General features: G+C 41.3%; 1 protein-coding gene across 1 annotated transcript in view; it reads left to right on the top strand.

The window, feature by feature from the left end:
- The window catches only part of LOC308289164 (transient receptor potential cation channel subfamily M member 5-like), a gene marked incomplete at both ends in the record, with an annotated part of 41,986 nt that overhangs the window by 9,992 nt on the left and 13,323 nt on the right, over positions 1-18,671 (top strand). Inside the window, 13 exons of the mRNA XM_080730768.1 lie at positions 2,063-2,161; positions 2,271-2,399; positions 2,871-3,000; positions 4,084-4,226; positions 8,641-8,759; positions 9,453-9,681; positions 10,267-10,385; positions 10,532-10,664; positions 10,771-10,945; positions 11,717-11,888; positions 12,405-12,568; positions 15,397-15,535; positions 16,936-16,999. Coding sequence (XP_080586894.1) covers positions 2,063-2,161; positions 2,271-2,399; positions 2,871-3,000; positions 4,084-4,226; positions 8,641-8,759; positions 9,453-9,681; positions 10,267-10,385; positions 10,532-10,664; positions 10,771-10,945; positions 11,717-11,888; positions 12,405-12,568; positions 15,397-15,535; positions 16,936-16,999 — 1,815 coding nt within the window. The remainder of the gene's footprint in view (positions 1-2,062; positions 2,162-2,270; positions 2,400-2,870; positions 3,001-4,083; positions 4,227-8,640; positions 8,760-9,452; positions 9,682-10,266; positions 10,386-10,531; positions 10,665-10,770; positions 10,946-11,716; positions 11,889-12,404; positions 12,569-15,396; positions 15,536-16,935; positions 17,000-18,671) is intronic.

Here is an 18,671-nt window from a genome sequence, read left to right as displayed (position 1 = left end):
AACACTTGAAACAAAATAAACAAACATCGGTATTGGTGTCAGCTATCGGCTAAATTGTTATTTTAAACATCGGTATCGGTATCGGACAAGAATTTCCTTATCGGTGCATCACTACTAAAAACAATATACTGTACGAATTATACTTTTGGAAGCAATAGTACAAAGCCACTTAATGGAGGAAATCTCAAAACAATGTTGCACATTAAGTTCATCATCTGGGACCCCCCCCCCCCCCCCCCCCTCCTGACCAACAGGTTGAGAACCACTGCAGTAGGCAACAGCGGCCATCAAAACACAAAACGTACAGTAATTGAGAGTGGAAATTCTGTTCCTCCTCTGAGTCACGGACTAAACAACAATCCTACTTGCTTCTGTAGCCTACAACTCTTTTTCTTTTGTAATTGGGCGGCGGGCCTACCAAAGAAATCAGATATTAGTTTCAGAGCCATGCTGTAAAAAACTACCGATAACAGTCCTAAACAGACGGCAGGTCTCACTCACAGCTCATTCTTCATATACCGCTAAATGTAAACAGGAAACAGCTGGCCTCAAGCAACTGTTCTGATTGGGCACTCGTCAAGAGCGGCAATAGAGCATCGTAGCGGAAGTGGTTTACTGGTGCCACTTAAAAATCGTCATTCATTCGACTTTTACAAAAATATTTATAACAATTATGTTAAGCCTAGAACCAAGCCATCCAGGATGGCAGTGAATCATGACCTACAACCTTTGTTTCTATGAAAAGAACATTTTGAAAATCGCTAAACAAAGGGTAGTTAATAATGTATTATATCAAATAATGTAATATTAAAATATATTTTCATAGGATCAAAGGTTTTATGGTCATGATTCACTGCCATCCTGGATGGCTTGGTTCTAGGCTTAACATAATTGTTATAGGCCTAAATATTTTTGTAAAAGTCTATGGGAAAAATGAATGACGATTTTTAAGTGGCACCAGTAAACCACTTCCGCTGCGATGCTCTCTAGAGTGTACTCTCAATCCCGTGGGCATTTTATTTTTTATTTTTTTACCCCCGGAGCAGTGGCGGGCCCCTCCTCCCCGGGCCCTAATGCGACTGCATTGGCTGCTTTGACTATAGTAGCTAGCTAGGGTACGGTCACACTGTGGACGCTTCGGCTCGAAACTCCCATTCACTCCCATTATAATGGACATGGCGTACTCCGCGCCGGCCGCAGCACGTTCAAGCCGTTTCCAGGTCGGGTGGACGAGCCACACGCTGGTGGTTCCTGGTTCAGCACTGCTGTACTCTCACCCGGCAGTGATGCAACTTTTCGGCTAATTTACACAGGAACCACTTTATGTATCTCATATAACATTGAAAGAGACGGAAATAACAGTACTTTGCATGGGGAGTTGTCGGTAACAAAAGGGGAAAAAATAAAAAAGCAGTCCTAAAAAAATAAAATAAACAGGGGTAACAGAAATAATAGCAATAAAGAGAAATAGGAGATATTTACAAAAGGAAAGGGGCTTAGTTTCAGGTGGTGCACTAATGTTTTCATATTTGCTGTGGAATTCATATTATTTATATTGCACATGCATGTTTTCATGTTGAGTAGTGTGGGGTAGGCTACATTCCTTGATCTGTCCTTCTGCAAATCGCGCTAGTCAAAAGAACTACACGTCGTTCTGACCAGCGCCATGTTGACTCTCCCATAATGCAGCTCGGGGCTCACAGGAACAGCCGGGGATGATAGGGTATGGAATTACAGCTGGCGCAATATAGCGCCGGCTCTTGAGTTTCGCGAGCACTGTGCGACCGTACCCTTATCCACAACTTTCCAACATCCCATCATGCATTGCGCAGAATGTGCAGGCAGCTTCCGGCGCCGCAGCCGAGAGTGATCGACAAGCTCACAACGGTTGCATCTGCGACGCGACGTGAGCTTGTATGTCTGCTGTTAACCGGAAGTGTCCCGCAAATAATGCTACAGTAAATTCCCTCGGAAACAGGTGGATAGGCAAAGCGTAGCGCCCCTGGAGGAAATGCGTCTCCTGTGAAAGGATTTTCTTATTTCCTCTTCTTTGCCTCTCCAGGTGTCAGGTGTCTTGCAGAAGTTCATGGGTGATGTGAAGCCGTTCTACTTCACTGTTCTGGGTCTAAAAGACGTCACCCCTGGCAAGAAGGCTCTGGAGGTATTCTTCTGCGTTACACTTCTGACCATTCCAAAACATTCCAAAACAATCCTGTATTGGTAATGTAATCTCCCATTTCCTCTTCATAGCTCTGTTCTTCTCTCCTCAGCGTGTCAGAAAGTTGCTGCAGGAAGACTGTGCATACAGGAACCAGCCCTGCGAATCCCCCTGGACTGATCTCTTTATCTGGGCTGTCCTACAGAACCACAGTGACATGGCTGACATCTTCTGGGAGAAGGTAAAACACCTGATGCTCCGAGTATAGGCTGAAGGATTTATTTTGTATTTACATTATGTGCTATAGCGTGTCTGTAACCAGCCCTCTGTCTGTGTTCAGTATCTGTCCCGTAGTCCATCTGTCCCGTTTCCCTGTCCCTCTGTCTCTATGTCCATCTGTCTGCCTGTCTCTCTGTCCCTCTGTCTCTGTTTGTCTCTGTCCATCTGTCCCTTTGTCTCTCTATATGTCCCTTCTGTCTGTCCATCTGTCCCTCTGTCTCTATATGTCCCTTCTGTCTGTCCATCTGTCCCTTCTGTATGTCCATCTGTCCCTCTGTCCATCAGTCCATCTGTACATCAGTCCATCTGTACATCAATCCCTCTGTATCTCGGTCCATCTGTCTCTATGTCCCTCTGTCTCTCTGTCGCGCTGTCCAACTGTCTCTCTGTACATCTGTCGCTCTGTCTCTCTGTCTATCTGTCCATCTCTCAGGCAGAGGAGCCAGTGCTGAATGCTCTGAGTGCCTGTAAGATGCTTAGAGAGATGTCAACCATGGAACGTAAAACAGAGACCAAAACTTCCATGGAAAAGCTGTCACTGAAGTTTGAGAAACTGGCACATGGTGAGACATTAAAAGTTCCAGTGTTCTCAAGCTCACAATCCAGAAATATGATGTCACACAATCTCATTGGCTAGAGGGCCACTAAATTTCCACATTCACTCCAGAGGGCCACAATGCATACAGTCAAAATAGCCGATCTACAAGCTCAAAATGCGTCGCAATTTTGAATTGGAATCCTACAGTATATCATGTTGAGCAGCTTGTAAAACGCTTAAACCTGTTTTTATCCTGGGATTTTTGAGCAATTTGCATGAAACATTCTACACGCAATCTAACAACCTTTATCTAACATGCCTATGAAGTGCACACAAGAAAAAAAATTATAATAATATTAAATATAGCTGCAAGCAGCGATAAAGTGGCCAAAAACTCCTTAAATCATGAACACAGCCTGCGATGTGCGTGACATTTTGCACATACATTCCCACTAGGTCAAGGAACAGATGCCAGCCACCCTTCTCACATAGGCCTGTTATAGCTTCACCAGCGGGTCAACTTTTGCATAACACATTTTTGGAACAAAATGCCTCAAATCACGCATTCAGCGTCCGATTGCCGTGAAAGGCCCAAGAAGACGTGGCACCCTTTTCACATTGGCCTATTATAGCACCACCAGGAGGCCAAAAAACCTACCTGACCTGCCGGAGACCTGTTCTTGGAAGAACACTGCTTCTAGTTTTTCTTTGATTTCTTTTCCCACTTTTCTAGCTTTTCCTGATTTTTTCCGCTGCTTTTTTCCTTTCCTACCTTTTCCTGGCTTGGCCACTTTATTGCTGCTTGTAGCTATTTTTATTTTTATTTAATTGTCCATACCGTTAAGTTCATGTAATAACACTGCTTGTCTGCATTGTAGTTCGATTACCATTTTATGTCAGTAACGTCAAAGAGAGCACTGCCTGCGATCTTGACTTTTTGTACTTTTTTGGCTTGAAGCGAGCCACAATTGTTTCAAAGGAACAATATTTTCCAAATTTTCCAATTTTATTATTATACATTTTGTTCAGTTTCTTAGCACATTTATTATATTATGGTATTACTCTCTGTAATAATAACCCTTTCATTGTGTGGTATGTTTCACCTCAGATGTGTTGGGTTCATGTTACCAGAGCGATGAGGATAACTCCTTCAATCTGCTCAACAAAGAGTCTCCAGTCTGGGGAACAAACTGTGTCCAGATGGCCATGGCTGCTGAATCACTCCTCTTCTTCAACCATGATGGATTAGAGGTTGGTGCATCTCTGACTGTTTGGTTCAGCTGGTCACTGTCTGAGTTATGTTACTGAGTTATAACTTATGGTACATTTACAGCACAGAACGGTCAGCCAGGCCGGTTTTGAGCTCAGATAAGATACAATAATTTGTGTTTTCTCTCTAGCCAAATGAATAGTTCCTGTTAGCATCATGACTGTGAGCTGTGAGTAAGATTGGCAACTGGAAAAGATAAAAGTTGAACATTGAAGTGATTAAACCATCCTCTAACCCCCTCTATGTATTTCTGTGCCCTACTAGCAGCCTGCAAGTTTGACACTAATCAACAGTGTTGGGTTACTGTAACACAATTACTTATTGTGGTAACAAGTTACTTAACTAGTTCATTTACATGGCTCCATGGTCCCACTGATCTGGTTTCCCCAGCAGGATCTATCTATCTATACTATAAAATCCAACTTTCCAGCAATTTACTCTCATAGTAACAAGAGCCAAAACACAGTAGCACAGTAGGATGATCTTTCTCTGACTGAGAATATGTTTAGGCATGAGGAGTGATGATTGGTTAACGTAGAGTGCAGAGTTGGGCAGGTCTTGCCTTTGTGGGGTGCAACAATACTGAACCGAACCGGTATACTGAACCGAATGGCCCTGTCCCGAACCGAACAGCCCATACCGAATGAACCGAATTTCTTTCTTTTCTTTTTTTTAGGTGTGGCCACATAAAAACATAATTTTAACTCTTTCTGTACACTTTTTTGGAGAAAATCTTCCTCCTAGTATAATCATAATACCTGATTATTATGTTTTGGGGGGAAACAAATGATAGCACCCCAACTTAAATATATATATATTGCACCCCTAGCCCCTGAATCGTTGCACCCCTAGCCTTTTGGGGAACCCACACGTGTGCGTGCACACGCACGCATGCACACGCGCGCACACACACACACACACACACACACACACACACACACACACACACACACACACACACACACACACACACACACACTTATATATACAGTATATACTGTATAGACTGCTATTCTGTTGTAGAGCCAAGCTGTATACCCAGGGGGCAAACCAGCCTTTTTTTAGGAAACCTGCATTTCCCCCGACATACAAAGTTGTCCACCAGAAATATTATCTATGACCCAGTAGGATCACAACCTATATGGACAACCCGGTCAATTTGTACAACAAAGTCCAATATGGCCGCCTTTAGTTTTAATGGGGGGTGAATAGGGCAAAATTTTAAACTGAGGGATATTTCCACGAAACTTCACAGGTTGATCAATGGTATACATATGAACATCTTTTGTATTGCAAGTTTCCATGAAATCCAATATGGCCGCCACAATATGGCCGCCATAATGTAAGGACCCAGAAAATAGGTTTTGCCTCTAACTTCTGAACCAGATGAGCTAGAAACGCAAACTTGGTGTCTATTTCATGGTGTCTGACCATGGGAGACTCAATGGAATAGCTAATTTCATTATTGGGTGTGTCTGGACCTTTATTGTGCATATTTGCAAGATGGTGGACTCCCAAAATAGAGCTTTAACATAATTTCTACCATGATTGTTGACTGCTTTTGCAAATACAAGCAATATGAATCCATTTGCTAAGATTTATGGCACAGAAGGGACTTATACCTGTATTATTCTTGAGTTTGCATGTTGTCAAAATGGCTGTAAACGAGATATTATATTTCCTGTCCGATTCTACTGTATGTAGTTGTAGCAATTACTTCAGATCAGTGTTGTTTTTGTTGACGAGACGTTAAGGAAAAAGATTTCGTTGACGCCCCTTTTTTTCACGACGATGACGTGACGTTAACGTGACGAGCTAAACATAAGTCTGACGAAAATATGACGAGACGAATGTGTGTTTTCGTTGACGTAACGAAGACGAGACGAACATCTGGTTTTCGGACGACGTTAAATAAACATACATGAAAGCCAGACAATATTATTGTAGTTGTTTCAATGGAGGAGTAGTGGCCAATCATATGGAACGTTTAATATCACGCTTCTAGGACGCATATAGCAAAAGGCTCTGTGATTGGCTGGGATGTCGGCAGGAACACACGTGTTGTTTGTTGTTGTGGTCAGAAGTTGCACACATTACAGCTGGGAATGTTCCTAAGTTTCTATTTGCAAATGAAAGCTAATCATCTGATTGAGTAAAGACCCTGTATCTGCATCGCGGCAGCAGCGTCAACATCAATTAATAGATTCTGTCGTCGGAAAAGAAGACACGATATGGATCTATTTTACAATCCAGTAAATAATGCAGGCTTACTTACAGTACCACGGAGCGCTGCTATTCCAATCCGGTAAGCTGACGGCACAAGCCTTTTAACAAATCATAATCATTTGCTTTGCTGAGAAGAGAAGAGAAGTTGATTTCCTTTCCCATTGACAACTGGACCCGCCGTGGTCACTTTCCTACTAATCCCTCATCCTCAACGTTTTCTGGCGCTAAGCTTCAGGCTAATGTTGGCTTGTTTAAGCAGACGTAAATTAATTGGATTGTTTGTTTTAAAGCATGCAAACTTTTTTCCCCGCTGGATGCGGAGAACGGTACGCGATAGTGAACGGTGCTATTCTCAAAGGCTACGTTAGTGACGTAGGGGTTGTTTGTTTCCTGTCATCGGCGGCCGACGTCGCGTATGACTGTGACGTCATGTGTAAATCCTTGGAACCCAACAGTACCGTGTGTGTGTGTGTGTGTGTGTGTGTGTGTGTGTGTGTGTGTGTGTGTGTGTGTGTGTGTGTGTGTGTGTGTGTGTGTGTGTGACTACAGTACAGACAGCACAAGCAAGTGCAAGTGGCCATGGATACTGTATTCTTATATTATATTACAATTGCCTCCTGTGTGAACTGTGCATATAAATAGGATGGGGCAGGTGTAATATACACTTGTCATTAGCCTATACGTTATGAATTCAATTGCACCTGTCATCTTTGATTCCAATGTCTAATACTTAATTTATTTATTTAAAGACACATTTTTCTTTTTGACTAAAACTATTGACTAAAACTGGACTAAAACCTTTGTGAGGGTTCGTCGACTAAAACTTGACTAAAACCTTTCGAGTTCTAGTCGACTAAAACTAGACTAAAACTATCAAGGATATAAATGACTAAAATCTGACTAAAACTAATAAGCATTTCGTCAAAAAGACTAAGACTAAGACTAAATCCAAAATGCCCGCCAAAAACAACACTGCTTCAGATAAAATCAGAGACCAAAACAATGTATCTTAGAAATTTTTTTTTAATTAAAAAAAAAAAGAAAAAAAGAGAGATTATCTCAATGAAATGAATGCAACTGCCTTTTTGGGTCTTTCACACATAGACATGCACATGCTTTCCAACAACTTCAGCTTCAGGGAAATTATAATGAACACATGATTAAAACAGGCTGCATTATAATGCAAATAATTGCTAGTCACTATCACTGTCATGTGTACCTATCCTGCTGCATCTTGTCTCCAGTCCTTGGCAACGAATGCAACGCAGTTGCATTCATTTCATTGAGATAATCTCTCTCTTTTTTTCTTTTTTTTTAATTAAAAAATAATTTCTAAGATAGATTGTTTTGGTCTCTGATTTTATCTGAAGTCATTGCTACAATACAGTAGAATCGGACAGGAAATATAATATCTCGTTGACAACATGCAAACTCAAGAATAATACAGGTATAAGTCCCTTCTGTGCCTTAAATCTTAGCAAATGGATTCATATTGCTTGTATTTGCAAAAGCAGTCAACAATCATGGTAGAAATTATGTTAAAGCTTTATTTTGGGAGTCCACCATCTTGCAAATATGCACAATAAAGGTCCAGACACACCCAATAATAAAATTAGCTATTCCATTGAGTCTCCCATGGTCAGACACCATGAAATAGACACCAAGTTTGCGTTTCTAGCTCATCTGGTTCAGAAGTTAGAGGCAAAACCTATTTTCTGGGTCCTTACATTATGGCGGCCATATTGTGGCGGCCATATTGGATTTCATGCAAACTTGCAATACAAGAAATGTTCATATGTATACCATTGATCAACCTATGAAGTTTCGTGGAAATATCCCTCAGTTTAATATTTTGCCCTATTCACCCCCCATTAAAACTAAAGGCGGCCATATTGGACTTTGTTGTACAAATTGACCGGGTTGTCCATATAGGTTGTGATCCTACTGGGTCATAGATAATATTTCTGGTGGACAACTTTGTATGTCGGGGCAAATGCAGCACACCTTCCTTTGCCCCCTGGGTAGTAAGAAAACAATTCTGTGTAGTGAAGGCAAAATATTTTAAGAAAATATCATCTCATGTAAATCAAGTGACATACAGTAATTCACACATCTGTGTATTACATTAACACAGAGAAATGACTAAAAACAGACTTTTCTGCCTCTCAGTCTTCGCTGTCTAGGGTGTGGTGGGGCCGCATGGAGAGAGACACACCATTGTGGAAGTTCCTTCTCACCTTTTTCTGCCCCCTGCTGCTCTGCATCAACCTCATCACCTTCAAGGACAGGTTAGCACCCAGCCTTACATGTTTAACATGATACATAATACACTTGTTAAAACCCACACAACCCATCACATTGTTGACCCATATTTGGTAATGCCTGTTGTGACATTACATTGTTGACCCATATTTGGCAATGCTCATATTTGACAGTGCCCATATATGGACGCTCCCAGATGATGCTCTGTTAGGGGAACCACACTAACAGAATCCCTTATATGCCCATATATGGAGAACCCTGATGTCATCAATATTAAGCCCATATCTGGGAATGCCAATTGTGTCAGTCTAACCAGTGTGGCTGACCCGACACGAGTCACACTTGCTAATTAATTCCGTCCTTGTCCCTTGTATGCCCATATATGGAGATGCCTGATGTCATCAATATTAGGCCCATAGCTTGGAATACCAATATATGGACATATTCTGTGAGTCTCATGTGGTCTATAACACAAGACATCTATGACGTCAGACCCTCAGTCATATCCATATTTGGGAAAACATTTTGTCCCCATTCTGTCCAACTTTGTCCAACCGCAACTCGAATCACACTTGCAAATGAATTCCGTCCTGTGCGAATTCCGTCCTGCACGACCTCAGGGCGTCTTACTCGTATAATTATTACCCAAACTATAAATGAAATTCAACATTTTGTTTAAGGCTAATTTAACGGGTTAATCATGTTTTTCCACCTCACAGTCATACAGACGTCCCAGGATGGAAGACGTGTTTGCATCACTGGGTTTCTTTCTGGAGAGCTCCCATCTCTAGATTCACGAGCAATGCAGTGATGTACCTCCTCTTCCTCTTCCTGTTTGCCTACGTGCTGCTGATGGACTTTAAGCCACCGCCCCCTAGTGGGCCGTCCATCCCTGAATGCGTGCTGTACTTCTGGGTGTTCACCTTCTTATGTGAGGAGATCTATGAGGTGAGGAATTTAATTTAGCTTTTTGCTTAAAGGGGCACTCCACCACTTTTCAACCTATCTTCATATAATAGGTCCTCACTAATGTTCATGAAAAAAAAAATTCTACTCAGTTTGGGTCTCATAGGAGAGCTGTGGGTGGGTCAAATCCTTACTACCGGTGACATCATCAATGGGAAATGCAAGCTAATAGAAACTGCAGGCTTTCTATTCCTGAAAAAGTTGCAATGTTAAAGTGGAAGCCATTGTTCTCGTGATAATACAAATCTAATTTTTATTTTTCAAAAATATTATTTAATTTTATTTTTGTCAAACGATGATGTCACCGGTAATAGGATTTGACAGCTCTCCTATGAGACCCAGACTGAATAGAAAAAAAATTTGCCATTTTATTATGAACATTAGTGAGGACCTATTATATGAAGACAGGTTGAAAAGTGGTGAACTACTCCTTTAATTGTTGAGGAGGCTCCAAATAAAATAATTTCAGCGCAATGCAATGTTGCCTTACAGGCTACAGCTGATTGTCTATCAAATGTAATCTATAAACTTAACTTAGGTTTGATTGACGTGTTTAATTACTTTCAGACTACTGTGGGCTACGGGTATATGACTTTCTGTCAGAAGATGAGGCTGTACTGGAAGGATTTCTGGAACAAGTGTGACCTCATTGCCATCATTCTGTTCACAATTGGTCTCATCTGCAGGTTGGTGCACAGAAATTTTTCTTTAAGAAAATAGAAAGCTATGATAAATGCAAAAACTTGATTATAATCCTCAAATCATAAAAATAGGAGTTTGATTAAAACTAATTACATTAGATAAAATGTGTTGTCTTGCTCGTATGCTTCAGGATGTTTGAGTGGTCCTATCAATTTGGACATGGTGTCCTGTGTATCGACTACATGGTCTTCACACTCCGTCTCATTCACATCTCTGCCATTCACAAGGAGATGGGACCAAAGATCATCATAGTTTGCAAAATGGTAAGATAATAAGACAAATATTAACGCTCTTTAAGCACGCTGTGAAGGATGCATTGGTCACTGATATTATAATGAATACAAAATGTATTTGTTTCTGTCTGTTCAGATGAAAGATGTCGCCTTCTTCCTCTTCTTCCTGGGGGTGTGGCTTATGGCATATGGAGTAGCCAGTCAGGCACTGCTGTATTCCTACGATTCCGACCTAAGTCGCCTCTTCCGTCGAGTGTTCTACAGACCTTACCTCTACATCTTTGGAGATATGAATCTTGAGGAAATAGATGGTGTGTGTGTGTGTGTGTGTGTGTGTGTGTGTGTGTGTGTGTGTGTGTGTGTGTGTGTGTGTGTGTGTGTGTGTGTGTGTGTGTGTGTGTGCGTGTCTGCGTGCGTGCGTGCGTGCGTGCGTGCGTGCGTGCGTGCGTGTGTGTGTGTGTGAGAGAGAGAGAGAGAGAGAGAGAGAGATAGTGGGTCAAGCACCACAGATGTGTAGGCACTAGGGTGCTTAATCTTCATCACTACTGTTATACAATGTGAATCAACACAATGCACATAATTTAGCTTTACATTTCAGTTCAAATCTATTTATTGTTGAACTGTATGTTAGTAGGCTCCGCATCTGTCAAGTTTCTGCTGGATATTGTATTCATTTAATTACCAATTATTTGCTAAAACATATTGGTTGTCATCTTAAAATTGCATCCTGGAACGGTATGCCATTCCCAACAACCGTATCGATATACAGGAATACATTTGGAGCTCACCATCTCTCCCAGTGTGATTAGCAGAGAGAGAAAGCTGCTATAGTGACAGACAGGGATCTTTATATACTTAAAGACTACTTCCCCCATTGGTTCTCGAAATGAAGCTGAATTAAAACTGACACTAGAGTCGGCCACTTTGTCAACTATTTGTTCAATCAAAGTATTTTACATGATTTTTTTTAATCAAAGTGTCTCGTAATATAATTCTGATCTCTGGGGTGGAATAAGGGCATGATAAATGTAGGATTATGAAGTTGCCATGATGATTAATTTGTGTTTATGTTTGTATAAAAGTGACAAAACAGTGGGACATGGACCAGCATTGCAGCACCAACAAAACACTGATAGATGACGGTTATGAGCCATGCAGGAATGAGTATAACAACTGGCTGGTGGTGATCCTGCTGGGGGTTTTCCTGCTGGTCACCAACATACTGCTCATCAACCTGCTCATCGCCATCCTCAGGTAGAGAACCAGCCATCTGTCTGTTACTCTCTGTCTCTCTTCTTGGTTTCCTAAACTCAGCCCTTATTTCCTCTCATCACCTCACCTCCTACAGTACACGTACCTTACCTTCCCAACACGTACCGTATTAGTGCTGTAATAGGCAACACATTATTGTTCTAAGTCCAAGAACCTTTATACCAGCTAAAGTAACCTGTTTTTTGTTTAGTTATCTGGGTTGTAAGGCCAGATATCTCGGACAATATAATGTCCAATCAGGATTAGTCATGCTTCACAATAAATAATATACTGTAAATAGTAAGACGGAATTCATTTCCCAGTGGATTACTAGCAACTCACCAGCTTTCTAGTTCCCATCAAAGTGAACCTGTGTTTTGTAAACTTTTTGAGTAATGTTATCCGAGCGGCTTATCCGGATTGGGCGGCTGAAGTGAAGCTTTTCCCAGTATTGCATCTTTCTAGTTTATATGTTCTTGTTTGATTTTTTTTTTCTTGTGCCTTCAACCCTCCATGCAGCAACACCTTCAACAAGGTGGAGGGGAAGAGCGAAATCTACTGGAGGTTCCAGCACTACAACCTTGTGGTGGAGTACAATTCCCGTCCTGCTTTGGCTCCTCCGTTCATCATCTTCTCCCTCGTCGTCTTTTGGATGTTCCCTAAGTGTGACGTTGACGACCCTTGTGGGGGTCTGTAGATGCTTTATGAATCATAGACGTAGACGTACATCCTTGGTATATACAAATTATTACACATGTTGACACATACTGTGGTCAGTATTTGATTGTATTAAATCTAAATGAACACAACACATACTTACTTTAGGTTACATAGTGTGATTTGACCACATGCGTGAAGTCTTGAACAACTTGAGAATCATTTGATAACTGTCCATCGTATTGTCTGTGCCTGCATGAATGAATCTACTAATGATTATGAATGAATAATATTGGGGGTGTAACGATACATTTCAACAGCGATATGATACGCATAACGATACATGGTTAACAATACGATACATGGACGTTATTGGTTCATTCATGGCGATACGATACAATTCGATTCAATGATTTAAAATCGATATAGTAACTATTTAGGAAAATGAAATCTGTGTAAAACGTGTAAAAACACTATGATTATCTAGCAAATACAGATATTATATCTCAACACATATGGACAAACCCACCTTGACATGAACACAGAGATTAAACACATTTAGCGATTGACCAAGAGTAGCTATATGGAATGGAAAGGCAATTAGACCCCTCTTTTTCATTTTGCCTCTTAAAATTGCCGAATACAAGGCACAAATACTTAGTTTCCATACAATTGATTATTTGCATTGCAAAACAATTCGATAGTGATTACCGGATTTTAAAACGATACGATACAAAGACAAAGCGGTACGATATTTTGCATTTGCAAACGATATAGTAGATCATTGCAAATTAAAATCGATTTTTCGATTCAGTTACTATATCGTTACACCCAGGGCAGTTCCGTAGAAATGCGGGGCCCTGTGCGAAGTCCTGTGCGAGGCCCCCCCAACCCCCCCCCCCCCCCCCCCCCCCCCCCCCCCCCCCCCCCGCGCCACGGGTGTGATTGTTTGCGTATATGTGTGCGCACACGATTTTCAGCCGCTGCGCATCTATAAATGCAATGGAATTATGCAGCTACTCTACCTCTAAAACGGTAAGACAGTAGCATGTTTATTCTGCTGCTTTTATTGTCCACAACGGATAAAGTCATTATGAGGACACACACACACACACACACACACACACACACACACACACACACACACACACACACACACACACACACACACACCACCGCTCACTTATAGCATAATGAATCAATAGCGTGGTCTCAGTTGTTATATGAGATACATAAAGGTTTCCTGTGCAAATAAGCCGAAAAGCTTACTCGGATCTCCTTTTAGTTGACCTTGTACCAGTGAACTGTACTGTCATGAACCTTTTCCTATGCAAACCTCTCAAGTCTTCAATCAATCAATCAACCAACCAATCAATCAGGGATAGATAGCACCGTAACTCTGAGGCTGCATGGAGGCACTCCAACACAATAGTGCACCAGTTATTTAACCACTAATGTTTCTTCAAAACCCTTAAGTGTATCCAGTCATTACAGACAGCAACGTTAGCTTAACTTAGCTTAGCTCATTTGAATATCTTTTGTTTACAGTTGATCCTCTGGTGCCCCCCTGGTGCCCCCACATCAAGCTATTATAAATCCGGCCCTGGCTATCAATCAGACACCAATCTGGGAACCCATCGTCAAAGAAGAAAGGGCGACACCTATCGGTCTGTAGCGTTCTCTGAGGCTATCTCGAGAGATTAATCAGACACTGACAAGATCGTCAGATAAGTCAGATGAGGGGATTCCTCATAACTTTGTAGAATATTACCCTGGCCTTACCTCACGCAGATATGATTCTCTCTCTCTCTCTCTCTCTCTCTCTCTCTCTCTCTCTCTCTCTCTCTCTCTCTCTCTCTCTCTCATAAGTAACGGAAGGGAAGGGAACGCTGAATCGAGTTGATCCCGGTACGTGTCTCAAGACTAGATACATTAAATCCCATAGCCCGAAGGGACAGTCAGCGTTTCACTGGTTGTTGCTGGTTGTCAGGGAGATATCACAGCCAATCGGTTGACAGGCTCTGTCTCCGTCCTTCAGATTGCGGTGTTTGTGTGAAGATTTAATATGAAAACAAAACTAAATCAATTAACCAAGCCTAGCGCGGGGCCCTTGCAGGGGCGGGGCCCTGAGCGACCGCACCGTTCGCTCTACCTTTGGCTCGGCCCTGGTTACACCCCTAATGGATATGAATGCATAAATGCACAGGTTATAATGACGGGAGTCGTTCCTGGGACATTCTTAACAAACTGATCTCATCTGTACTGAATAATGTGTAACCTTGCTTTTAGTTTCTACCAATCATTACATTGATTATGATGGTAACCAATGTAATGATTTGATTGTCTGGGCCAACCTCAGCTCAGCTGCTTAGATATGGTGTATACCAGGGTTCCCCAATAGGCGGCCCGCGGGCCATTTGCGGCCCGCGGGGGGCTACTGTCTGGCCCACACCAACCCCAGTAATAATGGTGGTATAAGAGCAGCAACAACACTAGTATATCGTCGTTGTCGGGTGGAAATCTCGTATCCCCAAATTTGTACGTTCTTTCACAAATCATACAAGGCTGTTGCACCAAAGTAGTGAAAACAGCAGATCTACAAGCACGTTGTGTGCTTGTAGATCGGCTTGTAGATCGTCTGTTTTCACTAGTTTAAATCATTTTGGAAATACAAGATTTTCACCCGACAACGACGACATCACTGGAGTAGTGGGAACGCCACTGTCGCCCCCTGCAATGTTGTGGCCCTCGGCTTGGTACCCTAGACATAATTCGGCCCTTGGGGAAAACTAATTGGGGAACCCTGGTGTATACTGTTCATGGTGCATGGCAATAATTTAACCTTTCCCCCAAGGGTTGGACGTGGACGGAGATCACACAGATCTTCCAGAAGTCAAGAAATGGGAGAGAAATCAGAAGCTGGACTTCCTGAAAGCCCAGAGGGAGATGGAGAGAAGCAGTGACTCTGAGAGGATTAAGCAGATTGCTGACAAGTAAGATTATAAATACTTTATTGCAGGGACGTGCTGGGCCCCTGATTCAGCCCGGGAAAAAGAGTTGGAGAGGCCCTCATTTCGCGCTATAGAGAGAGATCTCTCTCTATAGCGCTGCTGCTACTCAAAGATTTGCCATTTCAAGATCATGACAAGTGACAAGCCAGTGGGCCAATTACTGTACATGAGTTATATTTCGTCTTTTTCGGGTGGAAACCTTGTATGTCCAAAAACGTTTGTTATATTTATCATTTTAAAAATGATTTAAATTAGTGAAAACAGCCGATCTACAAGCACACAACGCCTCGCACCGCGAGGCGTTGTGTGCTTGTAGATCTGCTGTTTTCACTACTTCTGTGCAACGGCCTTGTATGATGAAGCAGGGCTTTGCTTTGCGAAAAATGTTATACATTTGAAACTTGGAGATACAAGGTTTCTGCCCGACAGTGACGATTTACTTTGTTGGCCGCCCAGCCCCCAAAATGGAACGAAGGCCGACATTTTTTTTAATTTATTTTCCTAATGGCCGGCCTGGACCGGCCAGGAATGAACTGGCCGTTCGGGAGTTGTCCCGCTTTTCCCAATGGCCAGCACGTCCCTGCTTTATTGGATTTAACTTTATGTCAATCACTAAATGTCCTGACTCCTGACTGATAGACAGCATCAGACAGGCCACTTGTTCACATTATACACGTCTCTATGTATATTAATCTGCTGCTCAATTAGTAATCATTAGTGTGGTTACCCCTGCAAGGCAACCAGACTATAGTACTTGTCCAACTTTATTCCTTCCATCCATCTTCCATCCCTTCCTATATAAACTTTATTCTTGCTGAGCTACTCCTCCCACAGTGTTGGTGGCACGCACTTGGGTCATATGTCAAATTGACTGGCTTCATCAGGAATCGATTACTTGCATTTTGCTAAGAGATGCGTTATTTTTAGTTTAATTTATATAACTTTTTTTTTAATTCATTTTCTCCATTGACTTTAATTAAGATTTTAACTTTTCCCAAATATGGAGATGTCTGACATCATAGACCAAAGGAGACTGACACAGTATGTCAATATATGGGCTTTATATTGATGACATCAGCGATCTCCATATATGGGCATGAAAGGGACAAAGACTGATACTGAGATCTCCATATATGGCCATTCATTTATTAGTGAATAAAATGTTCCCATTCACTTGAATGGGGGAAATTCAAATGGTAAGACGAAATGTGTTTGCAAGTGTGCCCTGCGTCACGGCAACCACACTTGCAATTTCCAATTGCATCTTTCTAGTTTAAATGAGGGACTTACAGTACCAGCAGCACGCATGCACATCCTCACATCAGCTACATTCTCTACCTAGTTGTGAAGGGTGAGTTATGAAATAACGTGTGTTTTGACAGGGTGGACAGAGTGTCAGGTGCCACAGTCAACATTGACCAGAGACTGAGAGCTTTGGAGACCAAGGTAACGTCAGTCCAGATGTTCATTTATTGTTCTTCCATCCTCAGGGTCTGTTCTACAGATAACAGGGACATGCTGGACCCTGATTCAGCCCAGGAAAAGAGGCCCTCATTGCGCGCTATAGAGAGAGATCTCTCTCTATAGCGCTGCTGCTATACATTTCAGATCATGACAAGCGACAAGCCAGTGGGCCAATTACATGGGTTATATTTTGTTGTTGTCGGGTGGAAACCTTGTATGTCCAAAACCGTTTGTTTTGTATTTATCATTTTAAAAATGATTTAAACTAGTGAAAACCGCCGATCTACAAGCACACAACGACTCGCACCGCGAGCATGTCCCTGACAGATAACCATTGGTTTGTCTGTTGTTTTTGTGAGGAATCCTCAACAACTGTTTAATGCAAATGTTGGTCTCCATTCTGTCAAGGAGTTTTATCATTTAAATGTTGACATTCATGCCCATATGCTGTTTTTACTGTTTGTGTCCACTAGATGGAGAAATGCTCTGACTCTCTTGGCCAAATCCTGGATCTTTTGACCAAACACCGCCCACCACCACCACAAAGCCTTGTTTGAATGCTTGATTCTGATTTCAATCTCTTATTTCAGTAGTCTGTTATTGATGAATATATCAAAGACTCAGAGCTGATTGGCTCAGATCAAATACATACATTAACCACTTCAGCCCGATATACATTTTGGCCGTTTGAAAAAGCCAATCTACAAGCTCATAATGTGTAGCAATGCGGCGCATTGTGAGCTTGTAGATATGCTATGTTCAAAGGATTTTTATACACATATCTTTATATATTTGAAAAACATGTGAAATGGGACCCTCTGCATAATGACTACTTTCTACTTTGGTACTTAAAGTACATTTTGATACCAAATGTTTTTTGAAACTGGAGGTTTTATTTTGAAAGATGGTTATTTGAAGAGATTTTATGGGAAATCTTAATGTGTGGATCTTATATCTAGAAAAACAGGATTAGCTACTTTTATTTGAAAAAACAATATATTGGGCTTTTATTTTGGAGAGCTATTATATCGGAGGGATTTTATATTAGGAGACTCTTGGTGCGCTTTTATTCTTGACAAATGATATTTGATGATTGTTAGAAATGTGTGTGACTTAACTTTTTTCACTTGAGTTTGGGTCTTTTATTTTGAAAGAATTGTGGCTTTTATTGTGAAACATAATGCATGGAGATTTTACTTTTTTACTTGAAAAAAAAATATGTGAGGGGGTTATATTTTTACTTTGTGTGGAGCTTATATTTAGAAAAAAGTGAATTTGTAACTTTTACTTTTGAAAAACAATATCTCAGGCTATCATTTTGGAGAAATAAAATATTATATCTTAGGGATTTTATTAAAAAAATAAACTTTGCATGAGCTTTTCTTTTTGACAAATTATATTTGGTCAAGCAAAATAGCTGTTTGAGGTGGTGCCATAGTTTTGTACTTTTTCTGTTTTGTATGTGTCTATGGAGTTAACATTACTCTAATAGACCACCGGGTGGGGTTATAATGTGCAAATTTGCCTTCCCTGTGTATCAAAAGTCAAAAGGCCCTTTCGAAATATACTGATTTAATGACATCATAAAATCATCTTCAGCTGGGTCACCAACCACCTGTGTGGCAACATAAAAACATAGTTTTAACACTTTCTG

Source organism: Nannobrachium achirus (genome assembly GCF_963921795.1).
Source record: "Nannobrachium achirus genome assembly, chromosome: 1".
Taxonomy (NCBI): Eukaryota; Metazoa; Chordata; class Actinopteri; order Myctophiformes; family Myctophidae; genus Nannobrachium; species Nannobrachium achirus.
Note: the sequence above shows the minus strand (reverse complement) of the source record. Positions and strands in the feature narration are given on the sequence as shown.